Consider the following 20,373-nt stretch of genomic DNA (forward strand, 5'->3'; position numbering starts at 1 on the left):
AGTATTTAAAAATCATATTACAATATTCATAAGCAAATAATGATGTAAAGAGAATGCACCATGGCTTTTTTTTAGTCCTTTTAGTTTTAGAGCAAAAATAGCTGAACAAGCAAGCACATTTAAAGCACTGTTAGACCGCACAATATTTGGTCATAAACTTGACAACAAGTCCACCATTTCTGACAGTATTTGATCACTATGAATATTACATTTGAAATCAGGAATATACATATATTCAGAAGTGCTTTTCTGTTATTTGCATTTTCAGTTAGCACACACACAAATAAGTTCAGGATATTTAAGTACCGGTACTTGCTAAAAAATTTCAAATGCACTGTTACAAATCTATTTCTGTATTATTCACTCATTAACAGATGATCATTTGTTAAGTTCTACGATTACTCGTACATATATCCTGAAATGAGTTTTTATTGAAATGTGCTTTGTTTAGTAATTGTAACAAGCTGCTGTATGTTTATTACCGTTATAATTAAGTCCTGGGTCAAAGCTCTATATCCAGCATTACATAACCAAGCACTGAAATGAGCTGCTTCACCATCAACTGCACTCTTAAAAATACACACAAGTTCCTCAAAGAACCTTTCAGCAAACGGTTCATAAAACAATGCTTTTCTTAGTGTGAATAACATTTAAATCATCTAGAGAACCTCTTGTGCAATGGCAAGTTTCCTTGGATGTTAAAAGTTCTTCGCAACAGATGCCAATTTAAAAAAAGCACTTTATTTTTTAAGTTTCTCCACAAATCAGCAGTAATTTCATCTGCAACAACCATCTACCATTTCACTAAAAGAAATAATCATCTATCTCTCTGCATTTTATCTTTTTCCATGAAACGATGGTTTGTGAAGCTCCAAAAGCAGACCATGAAGGCATTTTGTCATTGTGAGGAACATTATTAGATGGTTTAGAGTTTGGTCTGTTCATCACAAGTATTTCATATGGCTTCTGAAAACTTGATTACTTGATATATGTAGTAAAGACTAATCATTTAAATTTACTGGTTTTTGGAGTCTAACAAGTACTTTATAATAAACTTTAGTGATTCATGGAAGAAAGATAATAATGCGGAGTTTGAATAATGTAAATGTGATTTTGGGTGAAGCAACTTGATCAAATAGAGCCCTAAAACCAAGCACAAGAAATATAACAGACCACCAGAACAAGCTCATCAGCCTTAGCCAGTTTATGTTCAAAAACAAAAGGCCTGGAACAAGAGTCATTCATATTCAAAGTGGGATACTGGAATGAGAGTGCATCGAACTGCAATGTGGAGACATATTGGGCTGTACAAAGAAGGAGATGGGCAGGGTTAAACATCCAGTTCATCATCGTCCATGTGCAAATGGCTTGAGGGACCCAGGAGCGGCTGGCTGGAGCACCAGGTACTCTGAGTGTTCAGACTCTCCATTGAGCCAGATAACCCTACAGAAATGACCAACACTGCAGTTAAAAAACTACTCCACACTAATATCATCATAAAATCACATGCCATATTTTAGAAACAGCTACTTTAAAGTACAACAAAGACATCAAAGAAACTATTTAATGATTGATTAAACCAGCCAAACTTGAAACCGAAGAACTTTTTGTGCTGTATAGGTTTGCACGGCACTGAGGATAAGAACATGGAGGAAGAGCCGAGAGAAGGACACAGAGGCCTACATACCCATTACTCTTCCAAACCAATAGAGCAGGAATCAGGACCTAGAGCTGCCCAGAGCAAGAGCACGAGAGAAGGCAGGGAAAGGAAGTCAAGGAATAAATAGCACACAGGTTAGATAAGCTGAATGACCGAGAGCCAGAAACATAGCGTCTGTCAACTTGCAAGAGAGTAAGAACAAACAGTGTTGTGGGAGGAATGCACACAAGCTCAAGACAACAATCATTCTGTAAAGGACACACTTAAAGAATCCACAATGGGCACTTGTGTCCGGATGTGCGCTCACCGTGGAGGGACAGGTCTCCAGGCAGGTCACTTTCAGTTTTGGTAAAGCTGCTGTGCTCACTGCCGCAGTCATTCATCGCCTCTTCCTCCAAATTTAATCGATCCTCTGAATAGATTTACAAACAGTAGAAACAAAAGCTGTAATTGCACAATAGACTCTTCTTTTGTTAAGAGAAATGTCTGATATTAATGCAAACAGGGCACTGTTTCTTCTCCACTTGCTTTCAAAATATTTGTAATATACACCTCCCTTGTTTAGCTTGGGGTTATTAATACTTCAGTTCAATGAGGACACATTCAATTGATGAAAAGTAACAGTAAAGACATTCAAAATAGCATTACTAATTTTTGGATCAAATAAATGCAACATTACGGAGAATAAAATATTTTGAGAAATAACTTACCCAAAACTAAAAGAACCTTAAAAATAAAAATATTTATAATTGGACATTTGGTAAAACTTTTTGTAGCCAACGTGGCAAACAATATGACTTTGACGTGTGCTTTCAAGACATTATTGTGATAAAACCATTTAACACACGAAGAATAGCATTCACAGAATATAGCATTTGTTTTATTTTCCTATTTCTATTGAGAGTCACTCACCATCTTCAGGAGACAGTGAATCGGGGGCGTCCTCTCCTGCTGTACCCTAACAACACAAACACAGAAGAACATGAGAAAAGTGCAGGTCGTGTGTAAGATGCTTTATGAGCTGTGCTGCTGACCTCAGTGGGGGCAGGACTGCTGGACAGCAGCATGTGAGCTTGTGCATCCGACATCTCTGACAGTTTTTCTTCATCCTCCTCCTGAATGGGTGACGATGGAGAGCGTAGAGTGCTGCAAACACACAGACTGTAAGGACAAGCAATGATGCACTAATTAAGTCTACAAGTACCAACACTATACAATGATTGTCCCTTTGTTATCCTTATCGCAGGAAACAATAAAATCTCTTTTAGCTTTCATCTCACTATTAAAATGAAATGCACTGGGTGGCGCTGTGGACATGTGACACTGGGTGATGAGCAGTGATGAAGTACAAAGTGTTTCTAATCTGTATATTTGGATATTGTTAGTGGGCCCACAGGAAGGGGATCTGTTAGATGAACAGAGAACACAAACTACTATAAACAAATGTGGACACTTCTCAGAGAAGTGCCTCTCCCCTGCAAACTTTTGTGCCACGAAGGCACATTTTTTCCTCTTTGATTACCAGGAAAAACTTTCGCCAATTTTTTTGTTTTATTATCATCATCATGTGAAAAGATAAAAATGCAATTGCTTTTATAGACACTAGATTTGTATATGTGCTTTATCCTACTTCTGGGCATCTACTTCTCCAGTCTATTTCAGTTTTTTTATGGTTTCTTTTAAATCGTGATGTGTTTATTAATATAGAAACATTTCTCTTTCAGTTGTTTATTTATTTGACAATTTTATTATTTTACTGGACTAATTTCTTTGTCAATTAATCAGTCAGTCGATCTTTTTAATGGTTAAAACTCTCAACGAAATAATTTGAAATGTCCACTTCTACAGTCAAGACAACTTTTTTTGGCAGTGACATAAATGTTGTGTTTTGCAATGTTTGCAGCTTACGCTGTTGTGGTGTTCATTCACATTGTTTCTAGATAATTGTGTAGATTGATCAGATGTATTTGAAATAATTGATCAATGCTTTGCATCATAATGTCCTCACATGCAAGGAAATTGCTACAAGAATAGGTTTGACTGTAGTGAAGTAGTAGTCTTCTAAATGTCCCAGAGTGTCTATCAAGCGCCAGGACGTCTCCTCCTGAGGACTCATCTGGAATCGTGTCTCCAGCAGTGCAGATCTTGCTCAGGAAGGGCAGCAGGTTGTCGTGAGAGCATCTGCACGCACAGTGAAGCCAAGACTTTTGGACGAAAGCCTGGTGTCAAGAAGGGCAGCAAAGACGCCAATTCTCTTCAAGAAAAACGTCATGGACAGATTGAAATACTGCAGGAAGTACAAGACTGTTGCCAAAGTTATTTTCTCTGAAGCTCCCTTCCGACTGCTTGGGACATCTGGAAAATCAACTGTTCAGAGAAGACAAGATGAACACTAGGGATGCACCGGTTGACCGGCCATAAATCGGAACCGGCTGGTTTTTGCTTAAAATATGCGATCGGCCGGGTTTTGGTCTTTTCTCAGCCGATTTTTCCGGAAGTGCGCCCGCGTGCACAGACTACATTGTAATTATTCGTTATGTCATCTGTGTGGAAGTATTTCGAAATCTGTGCGCAGGACACGGGCAGCCATTTAGCACTGAAAGTGCTGAGCTACATGTCCGAGGCACAGATAGCAGGAAGCGATCAGCCGTTGGTGTACTGGCGCACAAATAAAAGTCTTTCCTAAAACAGTAAAATCAGTATTTGTAAAAAACTGTGACAAAATTGTAAACGTAAACGTCAGTTCTGTATAGGATGATTATTTTTATTTTACCTTAAAATTACATCGACTTAATTTGATTTAAAAATCACCTGCTGTAGCACACTTAAAACAAGTGTTTCATTCATCAATTAAAAAATGTTAGGATAATGATTCACATCTATATTTTTTAACTTGAGACAATAGTTATTTATTTTTCATTGGCTCAAGTAAAAAAATATAGATGAATCATTTGAATATTAATCATTACCCTAATGTTTTTTTTTAATTGGATGAATGAAACACTTTGCATCTTTGTTTTATTCGCACCAACATTATTTGATTTAAACATTTTGGAATAATGTATTTATATACCATACTTTTATTTAGTCTTACTGGTAAAGACCTTTTTTTTAATTTAAAACCAAATTAAAAACTAAAACAAATACTGAATGCTGATTAAGAAACCTCTTATTGAATGTGTGTTGATTGTGTTGTTTGGATTGTAGAACTACGCAGTTAATGCCTTTAATTTCACATGGTCACAGTTAATCTTTTCATTTGAGGCCAGTTCTATGTAGTTTCAACCCAATTCAAAAACAAAAGCTAAATGCTGATGTTTTTACCATCTGTGTTTGTATTGAACGTAGTCTACTCACTGTGCAGTTACAGCCATTCATTTCAGATGGTTATGGTTATTGTTTTCAATAGCCAAAAGCCAGTTTGGCCTATTAAATACCAAATAAACATCTTGTTTATGCACACTTTCCTTTTTTCTTGTTTGTTGCTTAAAGATAAAAAAAAAAAATCGGAAATCGGTCTCGGAATCGGCCAGTTTGCTTGTAAAAAAAAATCGGTATCGGGATCGGCCATGAAAAATCATGATCGTACATTCCTAGTGAACACATCCATGATTCTTTTTGTTGAGCCAACAGTGAAGCATTCTGAGACCATTCATGTGTTGCCTTTTTTTTCAATCAAGGGAGTGGACTCTCTCATAATTCTGCCCAAAAACACTGCCGTGATTAAATAATGGTATCAAAACGCCCTGCAAGTGTGACTTCTTCCAACGATCCGTGCATTTTCCAGCATGATCGAGCACCATGTCACAAAGCAAGATGGATAAAGAATTGGCTCAAAAATCATTATATTGAAATTTTGGATCTGTGGCCAGGCAACTCCTCGGATCTCAATCCCACAGAGAACCTGTGATCAGTCCTCAAAAGGCAGGAGTGGACGAGCATAAGCCCACAAATTGTGATCAACTCTGAAAACTAATAAGACAAGAATGGATCTCCATCAGTCAGGACTTGGCTCACAAGCTAATATCCAGCATACCAGAGCGAACTGCAGAGGTTATGAAGAACAAGGGTCACTGCTGTAAATATTGACTCATTATATATTTTTTTGACAATAAAAGCATTTAAAACATAAGATATGCTGATCATTGGTTTTCAGTATACCATAGAAACGTGGAAAAATAATCTACAAATACTGAAGCAGCAAACTTTGCAAAACACAAAATTTGTCACTTGCAAAACCTTTGGCCATGACTTTAGTTAAAACAGGAAGATGGACAATGAGTCATAAAAAATTCCTGCTTCCTAAGATATTGAGCACATTTTCCTTATTGCCATTACGTCAACAGGATGTACTGAAAAGGGCAAGCCGAGTCATTGTTCTGATTTATGGAAAGAAGAAGCTTATGACCTCTTGCTCTGACACATAGCCAGCCTAAAGCAGGAAGTTCAGCTCAAGTTGCCATAGGTCACCTATTATTACACTGTCACAAGAATTTATTTACCAAACAATCTCACTTGAGATCAGTCAAAAACATTATTTCATTTTTGAAAGCAGTGTTACAAAGCCAATTATAGTTTGATAAGTGCTATTTTTATCCCTGTGCCCCAATTATGGATTTTTGAAAATGACCTTTCATGCAGTGTGTAACACAGCTCTAAGTGAATGAAGACATCCTGTTTTAAATCTGAAAGTGCACCGAGTACAAAGTTTTTCCCCACCCAAAAAATAAAATAATAAAAAATGAGTCGTCTCTGGTTCATTAAAACTAGTCGTTTTCTAAAATGAATCCCAAGCCATTTCATGTTGACATCAACATTGAACATTAGCATATTGCCCGCCCACTTGTTGGTCTTTTCAGGTTGCTCTAAATGAAAATGCAAATTCATTTTTTGCCACTAGTTGCCACTTTTGGACCGGTTTCCCAGTAACGCTGTACACAAAGCAGCACAGCGCTTACAAACGCTGCTTCATCTGGGTTACAGGCTCATGATGCAATGAGAATGAGACCAATCAGACCAATCACTGCAGATTAGGGTCATGCAAAGGAGGGGCTTGGAAAAATGAATCATTGAGTGAATTGTTTGGGAGTCATTGAGCAAATAAGATAAAAGATAAATGCATATTATAAGACAATGAATGTGTTTTTTGACCTAGCATGCATGTCAACCTGTTGTGGGGATTCCCAAAACAAAAATATGAACCTTTCATAACCCATAATAGGGGCACTATTAAATATTTCCTGTTTCCTAGTAAAACATCTGTGCAGTGCAGAATGAGTTCAAAGGAAAGAGAAACTTGACTTGTTCACCTGACTGTTTTTAAAAGATACACTACCATTCAAAAGGTCAGAAATTTGAAGAAATTAATACATCTACTCAGCAAGGATGTTTTATATTAAGTGATATTAAGGAAATGTATAATGTTACAAAATATTTATTTCCAAAAATAAATACTGTTCTTTTTGAATCCAGAGTAAAAAAGTGTCACGGTTTCCACAGAAACATGAATCAGCACTACTGTCGACGCTGATCATTTTTCCCCAGAAGCACATCAAATAAATCATTTCTGAATGATCATGTGACATGAAGACTGAAGTAATAATGCTAAAAATTCAGCTTTGCTTTGCAGGAAAGCATAAGAAATGCTTGGTGAGCATAAGAAAATTCTTTCAAAAACATTTTAAAAATCTTACTGATCCCAAATGTTTGAATGATAGTGTACATATCCACACAATGTTGTTAGGCCCAATTGCTTGTCGGGGTCAGTATCCAAAAACAAACATGCAGTGGGTCAGGTTTACCTGTCCGGTGACTTGCTGACTTTGCTCTTCTGTCCGCCGCTGTCTCCAGAGTGGTCAGGTGAGCTGAGCTGCCTGCTCTCTCCACTCAGGCTCCCAGAGAAGTTGATCTCATCATAGAGAGGAGCAGACGGAAGGCCGGGGGACACGGCACCAAGACCGTTCAAAGCCTCCAGCAGTGAGATGGGCTCAAACCCAGGGGGAACAGAGTCTGAGCTCTGAGGACAGAGATAAAACAATAAGAATCAGAGAGTGATGCCTTGTTGTTTTGTATAGAGACAGCACAGATGGATGTGTGTCATACCGAGTGCTCATCATGATCCATGCTCTGAGCCAGCACGGGGCTGAAGGAAACAGGAGAAAGCGCTCCAGGCTTCTTTCTTACAGCTCGAATCTGAAGAAGAGCTCGAAACGCTGGAGACAGACAATAAAGACTGAATTTATTGACATCATATTTGGGATGTTACTCAAATGATACAAAACCATGGGTCTGTTGAACTGATAGTTCAACCAAAAATATAAATCGTATCATGTTTCCTTCGGTGTAACAGAAAATAATATATTTTGAAGAATGTGGGTAACGAAAGGGTTTCAGGTCCCACTGACTTCCACTATATGGTCAGAAAATACAGTGGTTTCGGTTGCCATTGACTTTCATTGTAAGGAAGAAATACGCTTTAAGTCAATGGGAACTGAAACAGTTTTGTTATCAGCATTCTTCAAAATATCTTCTTTTGTGTTCCATAGAAGTAAATGGCAACAGGATTTTCATTTTTAGGTGTGCTATCCCTTTAACAGCAGTTACATACGCAGTCGGCAGATCGGGCAGTTGTTGGCCTGGTAGCGCAGAGTATCAGCGCAGGAGTTACACAGGCACAAGTGCCTACAGGGCAAAATCAGGGTGTCCCGCAGATCTGACAGACACACCACACACTCGTTGCTGTTGTCACTGTTCTCATCATCAGACGGCTGGGGAGAAAAATCACAATGAGATTTTCCATTATAACATGATTAATCGCATCCAAAATATTTACATATACTGTGTATATATATATATTATATATATATATAAATGCACACACATACAGCAAATATTTACATGTATTTATATTTGTACAATTTATACTGTATATAAATATATTTAATATATAAACCTAACATATTTTTCTGAAATATATACACATGCATGTGCCTGTATTTATATATACATAAATATACAAAGCACACACGCATATATTATGTAAACAAAGTTTAATTTGGATGCGATTAATCGAGATAAATCATTTGACAGCACTAGGACAAATGTAATGAACTTAAATTGATCATCTTTTCACCTTTGTCTCATGATTGTTCTTGTTCTCAATTCCATAAATCTCCTGTAACAAGTAGCTGACACGGTCCACCTGTGGTGTACAAGCAGATATTTAGGGAACAAAAATATTATGAACACATTACCATCTCTAACTGGTACTTGTAATGCAACAAACAGAACAATATGGAAATTAATACTCACTATTTGTTTCTGTTTCAAAGGTTTGACTGAGAAACTGCCATCAACATGCTGTAAAAAAAAAAAAAAAACATTATCGACAAATACTCACCTGCTTACAAAGGAGCATTTCAGAAAGTGTGCATATGACATCAGTCAACTCACTCTTTCAAATGCTGCCAGCAGTACATGGGCATGTCCAAAACAATCTGAAATAAATGATTACAATTAAAATGCACATTGCTAACAGCTCTAAGCAAACACACTGATTGGTTCTGTTTTGAAATATTCAGGAAATACTGCGCTGTATAGACACAACATGTTAAAAGTGTTGAGTGTTCGAGCAAACCATTTAATCATTTATAATCTATTCTACTATAATGGTCCTGAAAACATACCATCTCCTTCATCAACCACAGCCTGAATCACCATGGGAAAAACACCTCTGTCTAAATCAAAGTTGAGCTAAAAAAAAAGAAGAGAAATGCATAACTGAGGTCAAATAATTGACATCTTCCAACGCAAGGCATTTTCATTTTATTGGATTTGCTTGATCTTGCCTTTCATTACGTGCAAACTAATAATGCAGAGGTAAAATCAATATCTTAGAAGCCAGTTTGGATTTGACCATCAGAGGAGAGAGACAGCACTGAGCTAGACTGAAGATACTTACATCTTCTTCCTTCCATTCAGAGAAATCGATCTTGAAGGATGGAAGGGTAAACTGCTGGCTTACCCCTCTTTTGTAATATACAGTTTCCGAGACCAGTGCAGGGGTTTTGGGGTTGTATCTTAAGAAGAGAAATATACTGTTAGTGCACAAATATCATAAACACATTTTCATAATAATGCCATTAAGGTACTTCAGATAATATTCAATACATTTACAGAGATTTTCCATATTTAAAAGTAAATTCTCTTTGGCTCAGGGGCTCCAGTGACTGATTGCAATTACTAAGCTTTTGTACATGCACAGCTTTACAAATTAACTTTTAAAGCAGAACAAGAACAACTGCATAAAGGAGTTACTCAAAGGATTATGTAATCCATCTCTTTACAAACTGCTATTCTTACACAAAGCGAGTTGCTGAATTTTTTTGTTCTCTTTTTTTATTTCTGACCTTGTAATGTTTAAAGGTGCTCTAAGCGATGCCGTGAGTCGTAACTTCTTGTTGACGTTCGAATTGTTGTCAAACAAAATGGAGGCTAGCTAGACCCTCCCTCCTCCTCATCTGTGCACTAACCCCCTAAACCCCACCCCCAAATCTTTCTTGTCGGTTATTGGCTGGAACAGTTTGTTATGTTTCATGGTGCGGGTGAGCCCAGTTTGTTTTTCTTGTTGTTTGTGGAGCCTGTGGTGTCTAGAGAGACCCCGTTTTTTAACAGTGTGTTCAGGGGACAAGCAGCTAGTGGATAGTGAGGAGATGTTTGCTGGATGTGACAAAAAATGTTTTGGCCTAAAAAATGTGTGACATCACTTAGAGCACCTTTAATTTAAACTATTAGTAACTATCCTTACATTGCCATCCCATTGGAGAACTCCTCAAAAGCCTGACAGTAGATAGTGATGGCCACTCTTGCATCAGAGTCAAAGGTGAACTCCACTCCATACAAGGCCCTTGGTTTTGTGCCTTCATCATCAGTAGGACTATCAGCATCATCTTTATACCTACAAATTGACAATGACAATGCTACATTACTTAAAAGCAGATGTGTCAATAACAGAATAGAAGTGACTACATACAGCACCAACTGAATTCATTTTTTATCAAGATATGATTGATTAGATTTCATATAGCAATCCTGAATCAGTACCTGACCAATCGTAACGAGTCTTTTCTGATATTGACAAGACTTCTCAATGTCTTGACCGGCTCATGGGGCGCTGGAGTAACATAGGGAAACTGTGGCAGGTAATGCAAAAAATAAAACATGAAAAAGAGACCACGACAGTGGAAATACCACAAACCCAAGTCAGAAAACCTTCAAACTTCAGATGTACCTGCACTGGGCGGTTACCAAGGAAGTTGAGATCCATGTTTTCTCCAAAAAGGTAACCCTCTGGATGAGGGGTGTCAAACTTCTCTCCTCCCATGAAAAAATGGCTGGCAAAATAGTTTCCTTGGAGAAAGAAAACAGTAATTATATAATCTGACGCCTCATATTAAATTTATGTTAAATTCTTACAAACAGACTTTACATCAAGGTCTCCACTGCTGGGATTTATCATTAGTTTTCATCTTTTCGACATTCTTCACCACATCCATCAACAGGACTATAATAAGTTACATTTTGCATTGTGTCCTCAGATCAAATAAACAGTTTTAGGCATGCTCATGTGTAAATATTGTAGTTGTTTGGTACTTAATACCTTTCTTAATGGCCGTGTTACTTCCCTTAAATGACCTAAATTTGTCTATATAGTTAGGAAAGCATTGAAAACGTGGCTATAAATAGGCTAAGTAGACAATTACACTTGGAAGAGATATATGTGAAGAAACCATGAAGGCATCCTTTACACTGGCAGTGAAACTTGCACGTAGTGATCCTTTTACATATAGATCTTTAACTACATCGTTATTAGATGAGTGGGCGCTTATCTGAGCTCATGAAATCAATCTATTGGAATTAAGTGCTTACAAGACCTTGTATCTTGAGAGCCTTGTATCACAACAGTCAGTCTTACCTGATTTCGGAGGATATCTGTATGCAGAATTGGCCTGGATGTCGATGTCCTCAACACCAGCGATTCTTCGACTGAGAATTGAACCCATTTCACCAACACAGTCCAATCAGATCAAACTAACGTTAGTGGTTATTAAATGCGCACAACAACAAGTCAGCTAAGTTAACCTTAGCCGCGTGATAACAACAACGGCTCCGAACCGACAAAGCGCTCAAATTAACATGACAGGTGTTTGATCGGCATCTTTGTTCTTCTGAGTCGGATCAGATGTGTCTTGTACAGTCGTGTTATGTGATGTTTAGTTCAATTCAGTTCAGTCCGCTGGATCAGACTCGACACTTTGTGGCTAACTGACTAGCAAGCCAGCACCTAGCTAACGTTAGTTCGTTCGCCTGTCACGAACTGGTACCCACTAAAACAAGATGCGAACAGGCACATAAACACACAAAAGTAAATTATAAAAGACTTGCGGATAATTCTGTCCCTGTTGTTTCCTCTCGGATATAACAGCCGCTGTGTTTTCTTCGTGAAAACACAACACAAGGAAATCGTTGTTGCGAGGTGACCCCGAGAGGGTTGTAGCATATCGCCACGTGATTGGCTGAGCTTGTCACGTGAAGCGAATTATCGTCCAATCAAAAGAGCTCAAGCTTCTGCGATTGGCTGAGCTGACCATGAGAGCTCTGTTTTCATCTATTCAAGAGAACATAAGCTTCATTTGTCATCTCGCTGAGACACGGACACTAATGTAAATTTGGTGGCCTAAATATCTGTAATATCTATAATTATGCGCTCTCTGTTCTATTTTTATTGTGAGTGCTTGTTTTCTTTTTATTTATTATAAAAACTTACCCTCTAACACTAGCATTCTCTATTCTTATTCTTTTTCTTTTTTTTACTTGTTTTATATTTATTTAAAAAAGACCCTCTAACACTAGCATTCTCTATTCCTTTTTCTATTCTATCTGCTTGTTTTCTTTTTATTTATTATAAAAACTTACCCTCTAACACTAGCATTCTCTATTCTTATTCTTTTTCTTTTTTTTTTACTTGTTTTATATTTATTTAAAAAAGACCCTCTAACACTAGCATTCTCTATTCCTTTTTCTATTCTATCTGCTTGTTTTCTTTTTATTTATTATAAAAACTTACCCTCTAACACTAGCATTCTCTATTCTTATTCCTTTTCTTTTTTTAACTTGTTTTATATTTATTTAAAAAAGACCCTCTAACACTAGCATTCTCTATTCCTTTTTCTATTCTATCTGCTTGTTTTCTTTTTATTTATTATAAAAATTTACCCTCTAACACTAGCATTTTCATTAGGCTAACTGGACTTATCACAGCTCTTACATATTATTGCTCTTTTGTTGATAATGATTTTTTTATTATCCTCATTTGTAAGTCAAAATGTCTGCTAAATGACTAAATGTAAATTAACTTTAACTGTATGTAAAATATATATAAATCTAAATTTATGAAATGAAGGGACATTTCCTTGTTCAATGGTCAAAATATAATTGAAATCATATTTATTATTATCTATGAATAAACAACAGGGGACAACACGTTTTTGTAAGATGTGGGTTTCACTATTGTTATTATTATTATTATTTGTAATCTTTTTTCAAAATAGCATGTGTTACAAAAAACGAGAAAATGTATCTAACAACTATTACCCCCCAAACCCACCAAACATCAAGAATCTGAAAATAAATAAAATAAAATACACATAAATAAATAAAATATATTTTAAATATTACAAATTATTGTATAGTCACAATCTGTCAAAATGAAATTATTTTATATATATATATATATATATATATATATATATATATATATATATATATATATATATATATATATATAAAATAATTTCATTTTGACAGATTGTGACTAGATTGTGACAGATATATAAAATAATTTCATTTTGACAGATTGTGACTATACAATAATTTGTAATATTTAAAATATATTTTATTTATTTATCTGTATTTTATTTTATATATTTTCAGATTCTTGATGTTTGGTGGGTTTGGGGGGTAATAGTTGTTAGATACATTTTCTCGTTTTTTGTAACATATGCTATTTTGAAAAAAGATTACAAATAATAATAATAATAACAATAGTGAAACCCACATCTTACAAAAACGTGTTGTCCCCTGTTGTTTATTCATAGATAATAGTGATGAATAATTGTTATTATTAATATTATGTCTGTCTCTAAATGGTTGTAATATACTATTCACCAAAAATCATTTCATTTTAACAAATTGTGAATATACAATAACTACAACTTTAACTTTTTAAATGTTATTTTCTGTTTGTGATTTTTGGACATGGATTTACTATTTCAAATTAGACATAATTTTGCATTTTAAGGCTCATTCTGAGCACAAACTATGTGGTTTCTTCACAACTCTTCCAAGTGCAATTGTCTACTTACTTAGTCTATTAATAGCCACGTTTTCAATGCCTTCCTTAATATATAGACAAATGTAAGTCATTTAAGGCAAGTAACACAGCCATTAAGAAAGATATGAAGTACCAAACAACTACAATATTACACATAAGCATGCCAAAAACTGTTTATTTGATGAAAACTAATGATAAATCCCAGCAGTGAGTGGTGAAACCTTAAAGTCTGTTTAAATTTAACATACATTTAATATGCATGGAAACCAGATGTCTGTCCGCCCTGTATTAAACAAGCGTTCATTTCTTGACTACAAATCCCAGAGTTCCTCTCTGACACTCATGAGTGGGATGGCTCAACTGAACTCACAACATTTTTTTGTTTTTGTTTCCAGCCGACAAGTTGATGTTTGAGCGCGGCTTGAAAACTGCAAGCTGAAACTTTGAAGCTGACGAAATCACACAGGTTTCTTAACTAAATATGGACGAGCTAAGGCATCAGGTTATGATAAATCAGTTTGTTCTTACAGCCGGATGTGCGGCAGATCAAGCAAAGCGGCTTCTACAAGCTTCACACTGGCAGTTTGAGGTATGCTTGCTTGTTTGTAAGGGTACATCAAACTTGTCTTGTGGCACAGCAAAAAAATTGCATAAATCACTATTATTAATTTTAGTTTATTTATATATAGATTTAATTTACAATCATGCGAGACAAGCACCAGACAGCACTGTCTTATAAATTAGACATTGAAAATCATTATTGTTACAATTATAAATTATTTTAAAAGTGATTTAAAATGGTGGCTTCAGTGAAATGGAAAGTCTATTAAGTTATGTTTTATGTTATATTCAAAGCCCACCAATGCACATTTTACACTACTTCCTCGAGTATGTATGAATTAATGCACTTCTAACTCTTTATTATGGTGTTGCAGACTGCTCTCAGTACATTTTTCCAAGAGGCTAATATTCCTTACAGCCATCAAATGGTGAGTATGTTTTTTATTTTTCTTGTCGTTAATTGATAGTTTTTCATATCTGTTATTATGACTTCCGCCATGTTTGAGAGCACGAGTCAGACAAAAATAAACACAGGCTGACATGTTTCTAGCGAAGGCTACAATTATGTCATTTAAAATCCGTAACTTTGTCGTTGAAGCACAGATAGTCTCCTTTAGGTAGTTGATTAAATGTTTTGATATGTAATTTGATATAACAATCTGGACTCATGGGACTTGCATTTTTGCAAACGTGTCCAAAGTTGTGGGGGAGGGAGGGCGATTCCAGGAAAGAGAGAGAGAGAGAGAGAGAGAGAGAGAGAGCGCGCGCGCTTGACTTGGCACACTGGCACTAAAACAATAAGATCGGGACGATAGAAACGCAGTGTACCATGTTCAAAACCTCACTGGCTTAAATACTCACATTTGTAATTATTTAGCAGATATTTGAAATGAAAGGAATCTGTTTGGAATTACTCAGAAGTATTAACACTACCGGTCACATGCAAAGCAAATCTCATTTAGTTAACCCTTGGAAAGCACCTCATTTGCGTCTCACTTACAAATGCACATACTAGTTTGATAAGTAAGAAGGTTTACTTCATAAAATGAGCATCGCTTAAATGATGCAATATTTAAATGAGGTACAGTATACCCACATGAGACTTACTCATATCAGTATTTTAGGAAAGGCTGTTTTATTCTTCAGAGAGCGGGTCATACTTAGGGGCGCTGCTATGTTGACGTCACCAGCGCCACGCGATTGGCTGCTTTTTTTAATTAGCGACTAACAACAGGTGTGATAATACATTTAATTCATATATTCCCAGTGTCTTACAGTACATCTAAAGCAAATAACATGACAAAAGGAAAACAGCAATCAAATCAAGATTCTGATTAAAGTAAAAATTTGGATTTATTTTAGATTATTATTATTGAATTATATTTGCTTAAAGGGGCCATATGACTTTTTTTTTTTTTTTTTTTTTTTTTAAAGATCATTATTTTGTGTATTTGGTGGAACAGAATATGTTGACATACTCTAATGTTAAAAAAAATAAATACTGTACATACTTACAATACTGTACTTTACTTAAAATACTGTACATTATTGTAGTTCCTCTATGCCCTGTCTCTCTCAAACGCGTCGTTTTCTACAAAGTCCCTCCTTCAGACAAGCGCTGCTCTGATTGGCCAACTGACCTAGTGCATTGTGATTGGCCGAACACCGCAAGCACTCGTCGGAAATGTAACTCCTCTTTCCATAATCGTGAGCTTCATCTTTCAGAATAAATGTAAAGACTGTTAATAATGTCCTTAGATTTACCATCAGTTCAAGCCTGAAAGAGGAACAGAGACAGGTGACAGACACAGTGATGAAGCTCCTATGTGTTACACACACACACACAATGCGGTAAACTCCACATTTGAACATTCAATAGCAAATACTTGAATACAAAACATACTTACAGTAATAATAATAATAATAATTCATTAAATTTATATAGTGCTTTACTAGGCACTCAAAGCGCTTACATTGTCAGGGGGTATCTCCTCATCCACCACTAGTGTGCAGCATCCACCTGGATTATGCGACGGCAGCCATAGTGCGCCAGAATGCCCACCACACACCAGCTTATTGGTGGAGAGGAGAGAGAGTGATGAAGCCAATCAGCAGATATGGGGATTGTTAGGAGGCCATGATGGTCAGAGGCCAATGGGCGAATTTAGCCAGGATGCCGAGGTCACACCTCTACTCTTTTCGAAAGACATCCTGGGATTTTTAATGACCACAGAGAGTCAGGACCTCGGTTTAACGTCTCATCCGAAGGACGGTGCTTGTTGACAGTATAGTGTCCCCGTCACTACACTGGGGCGCTAGGACCCACACAGATCACAGGGTGAGCACCCCCTACTGGCCTCACTAGCACCTCTTCTAGCAGCAACCTAGTTTTCTCAGGAGGTCTCCCATCCAGGTACTGACCAGGCTCAGCCCTGCTTAGCTTCAGTGGGAAACCGGTCTTGGGCTCCAGGGTGATATGGCTGCTGAACAGAGACACGTGACAGACACAGTGATGAAGCTCCTATGTGTTACACACACACACACACACACACACAGACACACAATACGCTAAACTCCACAGTAGCTGATTCAGAAGTGCCAGATTGTCGTAGCAAAGTCAGAATGACCTCCTCTCCTAGGTTCACAAAACGGTCATCCATAAAATGCGTTGCTGTTCTGTTGTAAGTAATCTCAAAAATTGCATATACTTTCGGAAGGCCAAATAAAGTGCTTTTCCTTCACCTAGATACACACAGCATCTCACTGACATGACTGCTTCAACACTAACTACGGTTACAGAAACCACGACTGCTTTCTTTGCGTGAACATTTGGGTGGCATTACGCAAATATTTCCACATCGTGAAGTAGATGTGTGGGGGGGTGTTTGAATGAGCTGTTTTAGGGGGGCTTGGCAGAGTCTTGACTTTGATAAAGAATATCTCTTTGGACTTGAGACTTTAGTCTTTGCAACTTCAGGGATCTTATCTATACACAGTCAGCTTGTAACACTCCAAAGGGAAAAGAAACCTTGAAATAGCACCATATGACTCCTTTAAAATGTTTGGCCCCCTAAGAGTATGAGAAGACAGGTGATTTATACTGCAAGAATGATCTGTGTGTGACTTCTGACTGGAAAGCAGAGACAAATTACACTTTCGAAGGACAGCGTATTGTTTGAGCTCTTCTCAAGAAAAGACTTTACTCATGCAGCTTTCAGTTTCAGGGTTCCATTATTATTCTCATATTTCAACAGAAAGCATGTCCCAGGGTGTGTGAGGGGTTTTCGTTGCAGTTGATGGAACTTGATTGCTGATAAACCAGCTGATCCTTGATCCACTGGTACAATATAATGCTATACTTGTGTTTCAGACATGGCTATACTTTTAAATTACTGTCAAAGGACAAATCTGATTTTTCCTGTGCATTGGTAAACCAAACCCTAGTCAGTATTTATGAAAGCCCTCAGAGCTGAGTGAAATAACTGCTTAAAATCGATTTAACAATCAACTTTTTACAGAACTATTTACTAAATAAATGTTCTTGACTTGAAACATTAATGAAATTATTTTATCATTTTTATTTTATTGTGGCATGATATGAGAAGCTAGCCCATGTATTCAGGAAATCAGCTGCCCAAGAGAATTCATAAGATTTTGTTATTCTTTTAAATATGTTTGAAAGTCTCTTATGTTCATCCAGACATTATTTAAACACAATACAGGAAAATCTGTAATATTTCAAATTTTATTACAATTCTGAATGGCTGTGTCAGTTATATTTAAAAGTTTTATTTATTCCTGTGATGCAAAGGTGAATTTTAAGCACCATCACTCCAATCTTCAGAGTCTTATAATCCTTCAGAAATCATTCTAATATGATGATTTGACGATCAATAAACATTTTGACTATTATCAATGTTAAAACTGTTTTATTTTTTGTTTTTTTTTTGATGAACAAAGGTCAGAAGAACAGCATTTTCAAACAGAAATCTTTCATAACATACGTTTTCACTGTCACTTTGGATCAATTTAACACATCCTTGATGAATAAAAGTAAAAATATGCAGTTTAGCATTCATTATCAAACAATATTTGAATACAGTGTTGTGACTGACCAATCGTATATATGAAATACAGCATTTAGATTCTATAAATTCTTTCTAATTTGCTTTTATCAGCAGGAGCACAACATGCCACAAAAAATGTCATAGGTGTGGTTTTTCACTGATTATCTTCCTAAAGCTGGCGTCTGAAAGACTAAACGTTGCTATAGCAAAATTTGTGGTGTTTATTAAGGAAATGTGGCCAATCATTGTTCTATCATGTCCTGAGGTCTACAACACATTTCAAGAACTTCCTGAATTCCCTGTTTCTGAAAGTGACTCTGTTGCTGGGATTCTGCAAATTCTCCATTCAGTGTACATGGTTTTTAAAAAAAAGTCTGCTTTGTGGGTTGTGGGTTAAACACGTGCCAGATTCAAATCTGTTCTCTCTTTGTTTCCAGATGTGCACTCCAGCCAACACCCCAGCGACACCACCCAACTTCCCAGACGCCCTAGTCATGTTCTCTCATCTTAAAGCCTCCGAAAGCTTCGGCAACAGCAGTCCCATCGCTTCTATGGCCACGTCACCAGGTCCTCACACCAACTGGGCCATGAGCCCTCCGGCAACCCCCGGTCATCAGGGGCGATGGACTCCAGGTCAGCTCATGCCCCAAACACCCTCACCGGGCTGGCCGGCGGCCGTGACTCAACAAGCCTCTGCCGAGCATGCTAGTTTCATCATGGAGGCCGAGAGATAGAGACTGCTTTAACTAGCCATCACACCTTACAGGAAGAGGAGGATGGACCTTCCTCTTGAAGACTTCGGCGGTGGCGGCGAGAGCGCTGGGATGCAGTGAAGTGTGCTGGAGCAAAGTGTGGCCTCTTCTCTGAGCCCACAGGAGATCTGGGACTCTTTTAAAATTGCTTTTCTTTTGGCGATAACCAAAAAAGATGGACAGAATGAGTAGCATATTCACAGAAAACCTCAGACAAATGAATGTGTTATGCAATACTGTCAGTTCTCAACTAACGGTGTATACTGGATTTTGCACTGTGTACTAAACACCTGCAGTGGGTCATGTCATTCATTTTATGGACAAAATACATCTTCAGAATATCTTCTTTAACGTTCCACAGAGAAAAGAAAGTCATACATGTTTGGAAGGACATGAGAGTGAGTAAACGATGATGGACTGTCTCTTTAATCAACAGGTTTACTGCAAAAAAAAACACATCATCTTTTGGACTGGTCTGTCATTTTTGACTTCTTTATGACTTTGTAATGAACTACATTGGCATTTTATATTAAAATAATGGTACAGTATAAGTAGTGTTTTATACCCAGAATATTGCACTCTGTGGTTCTGCTCAACACTCAGAGGACACTTTGTTTTATCTCAAATCCCTATTTAAATATATTAAGCAAGAATATATTCCTCCGATTTCTTTTCACCGATCATCTTCCTGTAACTGTGTTCACACTGCCTCCACAATATTTGTGGACTATGTGATGGTTATTATTTCCTATTTGCTGTGTTTTTAAATAAATATATATATATATATATTGCAAAATGCTTGGTGGAGTAGTTCCTGTTTGTGTAGTAAAATATTTGATTTTTTTTCCTTCCAGTGTAATTAGGGTCAATGTATGTACACCTAAACTTTGTATCCTGTTATACCATGGTAAATGATTACATGGACCCACTGATCAAGCTAAA

At 36.8% G+C, this 20,373-nt stretch overlaps 2 protein-coding genes across 3 annotated transcripts; one reads left to right on the forward strand and one right to left on the reverse strand.

Moving 5' to 3' along the window:
* Positions 1–988: 988 nt before the first annotated feature.
* On the reverse strand, positions 989–12,242 carry mgrn1b (mahogunin, ring finger 1b). 2 transcript variants are annotated; one of them, XM_059559284.1, is made up of 17 exons: positions 11,634–12,242; positions 10,950–11,068; positions 10,763–10,851; positions 10,467–10,616; positions 9,621–9,738; positions 9,346–9,412; positions 9,113–9,156; positions 8,972–9,019; positions 8,793–8,861; positions 8,268–8,427; positions 7,763–7,872; positions 7,462–7,676; positions 2,695–2,806; positions 2,573–2,618; positions 1,968–2,072; positions 1,688–1,731; positions 989–1,443 (listed from the first exon to the last, which is right to left on the reverse strand). In XM_059559284.1, exons 1-16 carry the CDS (start codon positions 11,719–11,721, stop codon positions 1,691–1,693), a joined length of 1,581 nt encoding a protein of 526 aa, XP_059415267.1. In that variant the 5' UTR covers positions 11,722–12,242; the 3' UTR covers positions 989–1,443; positions 1,688–1,690. The 2 variants fall into 2 exon arrangements, with proteins under 2 accessions (XP_059415267.1, XP_059415266.1); XM_059559283.1 differs by lacking the exon at positions 1,688–1,731 and having other exon boundaries at positions 11,634–12,241.
* Positions 12,243–14,386: 2,144 nt separating this feature from the next.
* ubald1b (UBA-like domain containing 1b) lies at positions 14,387–20,093 on the forward strand. The gene is made up of 3 exons (XM_059559295.1): positions 14,387–14,640; positions 14,987–15,040; positions 19,117–20,093. The coding sequence occupies exons 1-3, from the start codon at positions 14,533–14,535 to the stop codon at positions 19,411–19,413; spliced, it is 459 nt and encodes a 152-aa protein (XP_059415278.1). The 5' UTR covers positions 14,387–14,532; the 3' UTR covers positions 19,414–20,093.
* Positions 20,094–20,373: the final 280 nt, after the last annotated feature.

Source organism: Carassius carassius, chromosome 1 (assembly GCF_963082965.1).
Source record: "Carassius carassius chromosome 1, fCarCar2.1, whole genome shotgun sequence".
NCBI lineage: Eukaryota > Metazoa > Chordata > Actinopteri > Cypriniformes > Cyprinidae > Carassius > Carassius carassius.

Coding starts and splice junctions, on each gene's coding strand:
- mgrn1b (XM_059559283.1), bottom strand. CDS start 11,721: ATGGGTTCAATTCTCAGTCGAAGAATCGCTGGTGTTGAGGACATCGAC. Junction 7,677..7,762: donor TGGATCATGATGAGCACTCG/GTATGACACACA, acceptor CTCTGTCCTCAG/AGCTCAGACTCTGTTCCCCC. Junction 1,444..1,967: donor TGGAGACCTGTCCCTCCACG/GTGAGCGCACAT, acceptor TCATTTCTGTAG/GGTTATCTGGCTCAATGGAG.
- ubald1b (XM_059559295.1), top strand. CDS start 14,533: ATGGACGAGCTAAGGCATCAGGTTATGATAAATCAGTTTGTTCTTACA. Junction 14,641..14,986: donor CTTCACACTGGCAGTTTGAG/GTATGCTTGCTT, acceptor ATGGTGTTGCAG/ACTGCTCTCAGTACATTTTT. Junction 15,041..19,116: donor TTCCTTACAGCCATCAAATG/GTGAGTATGTTT, acceptor CTTTGTTTCCAG/ATGTGCACTCCAGCCAACAC.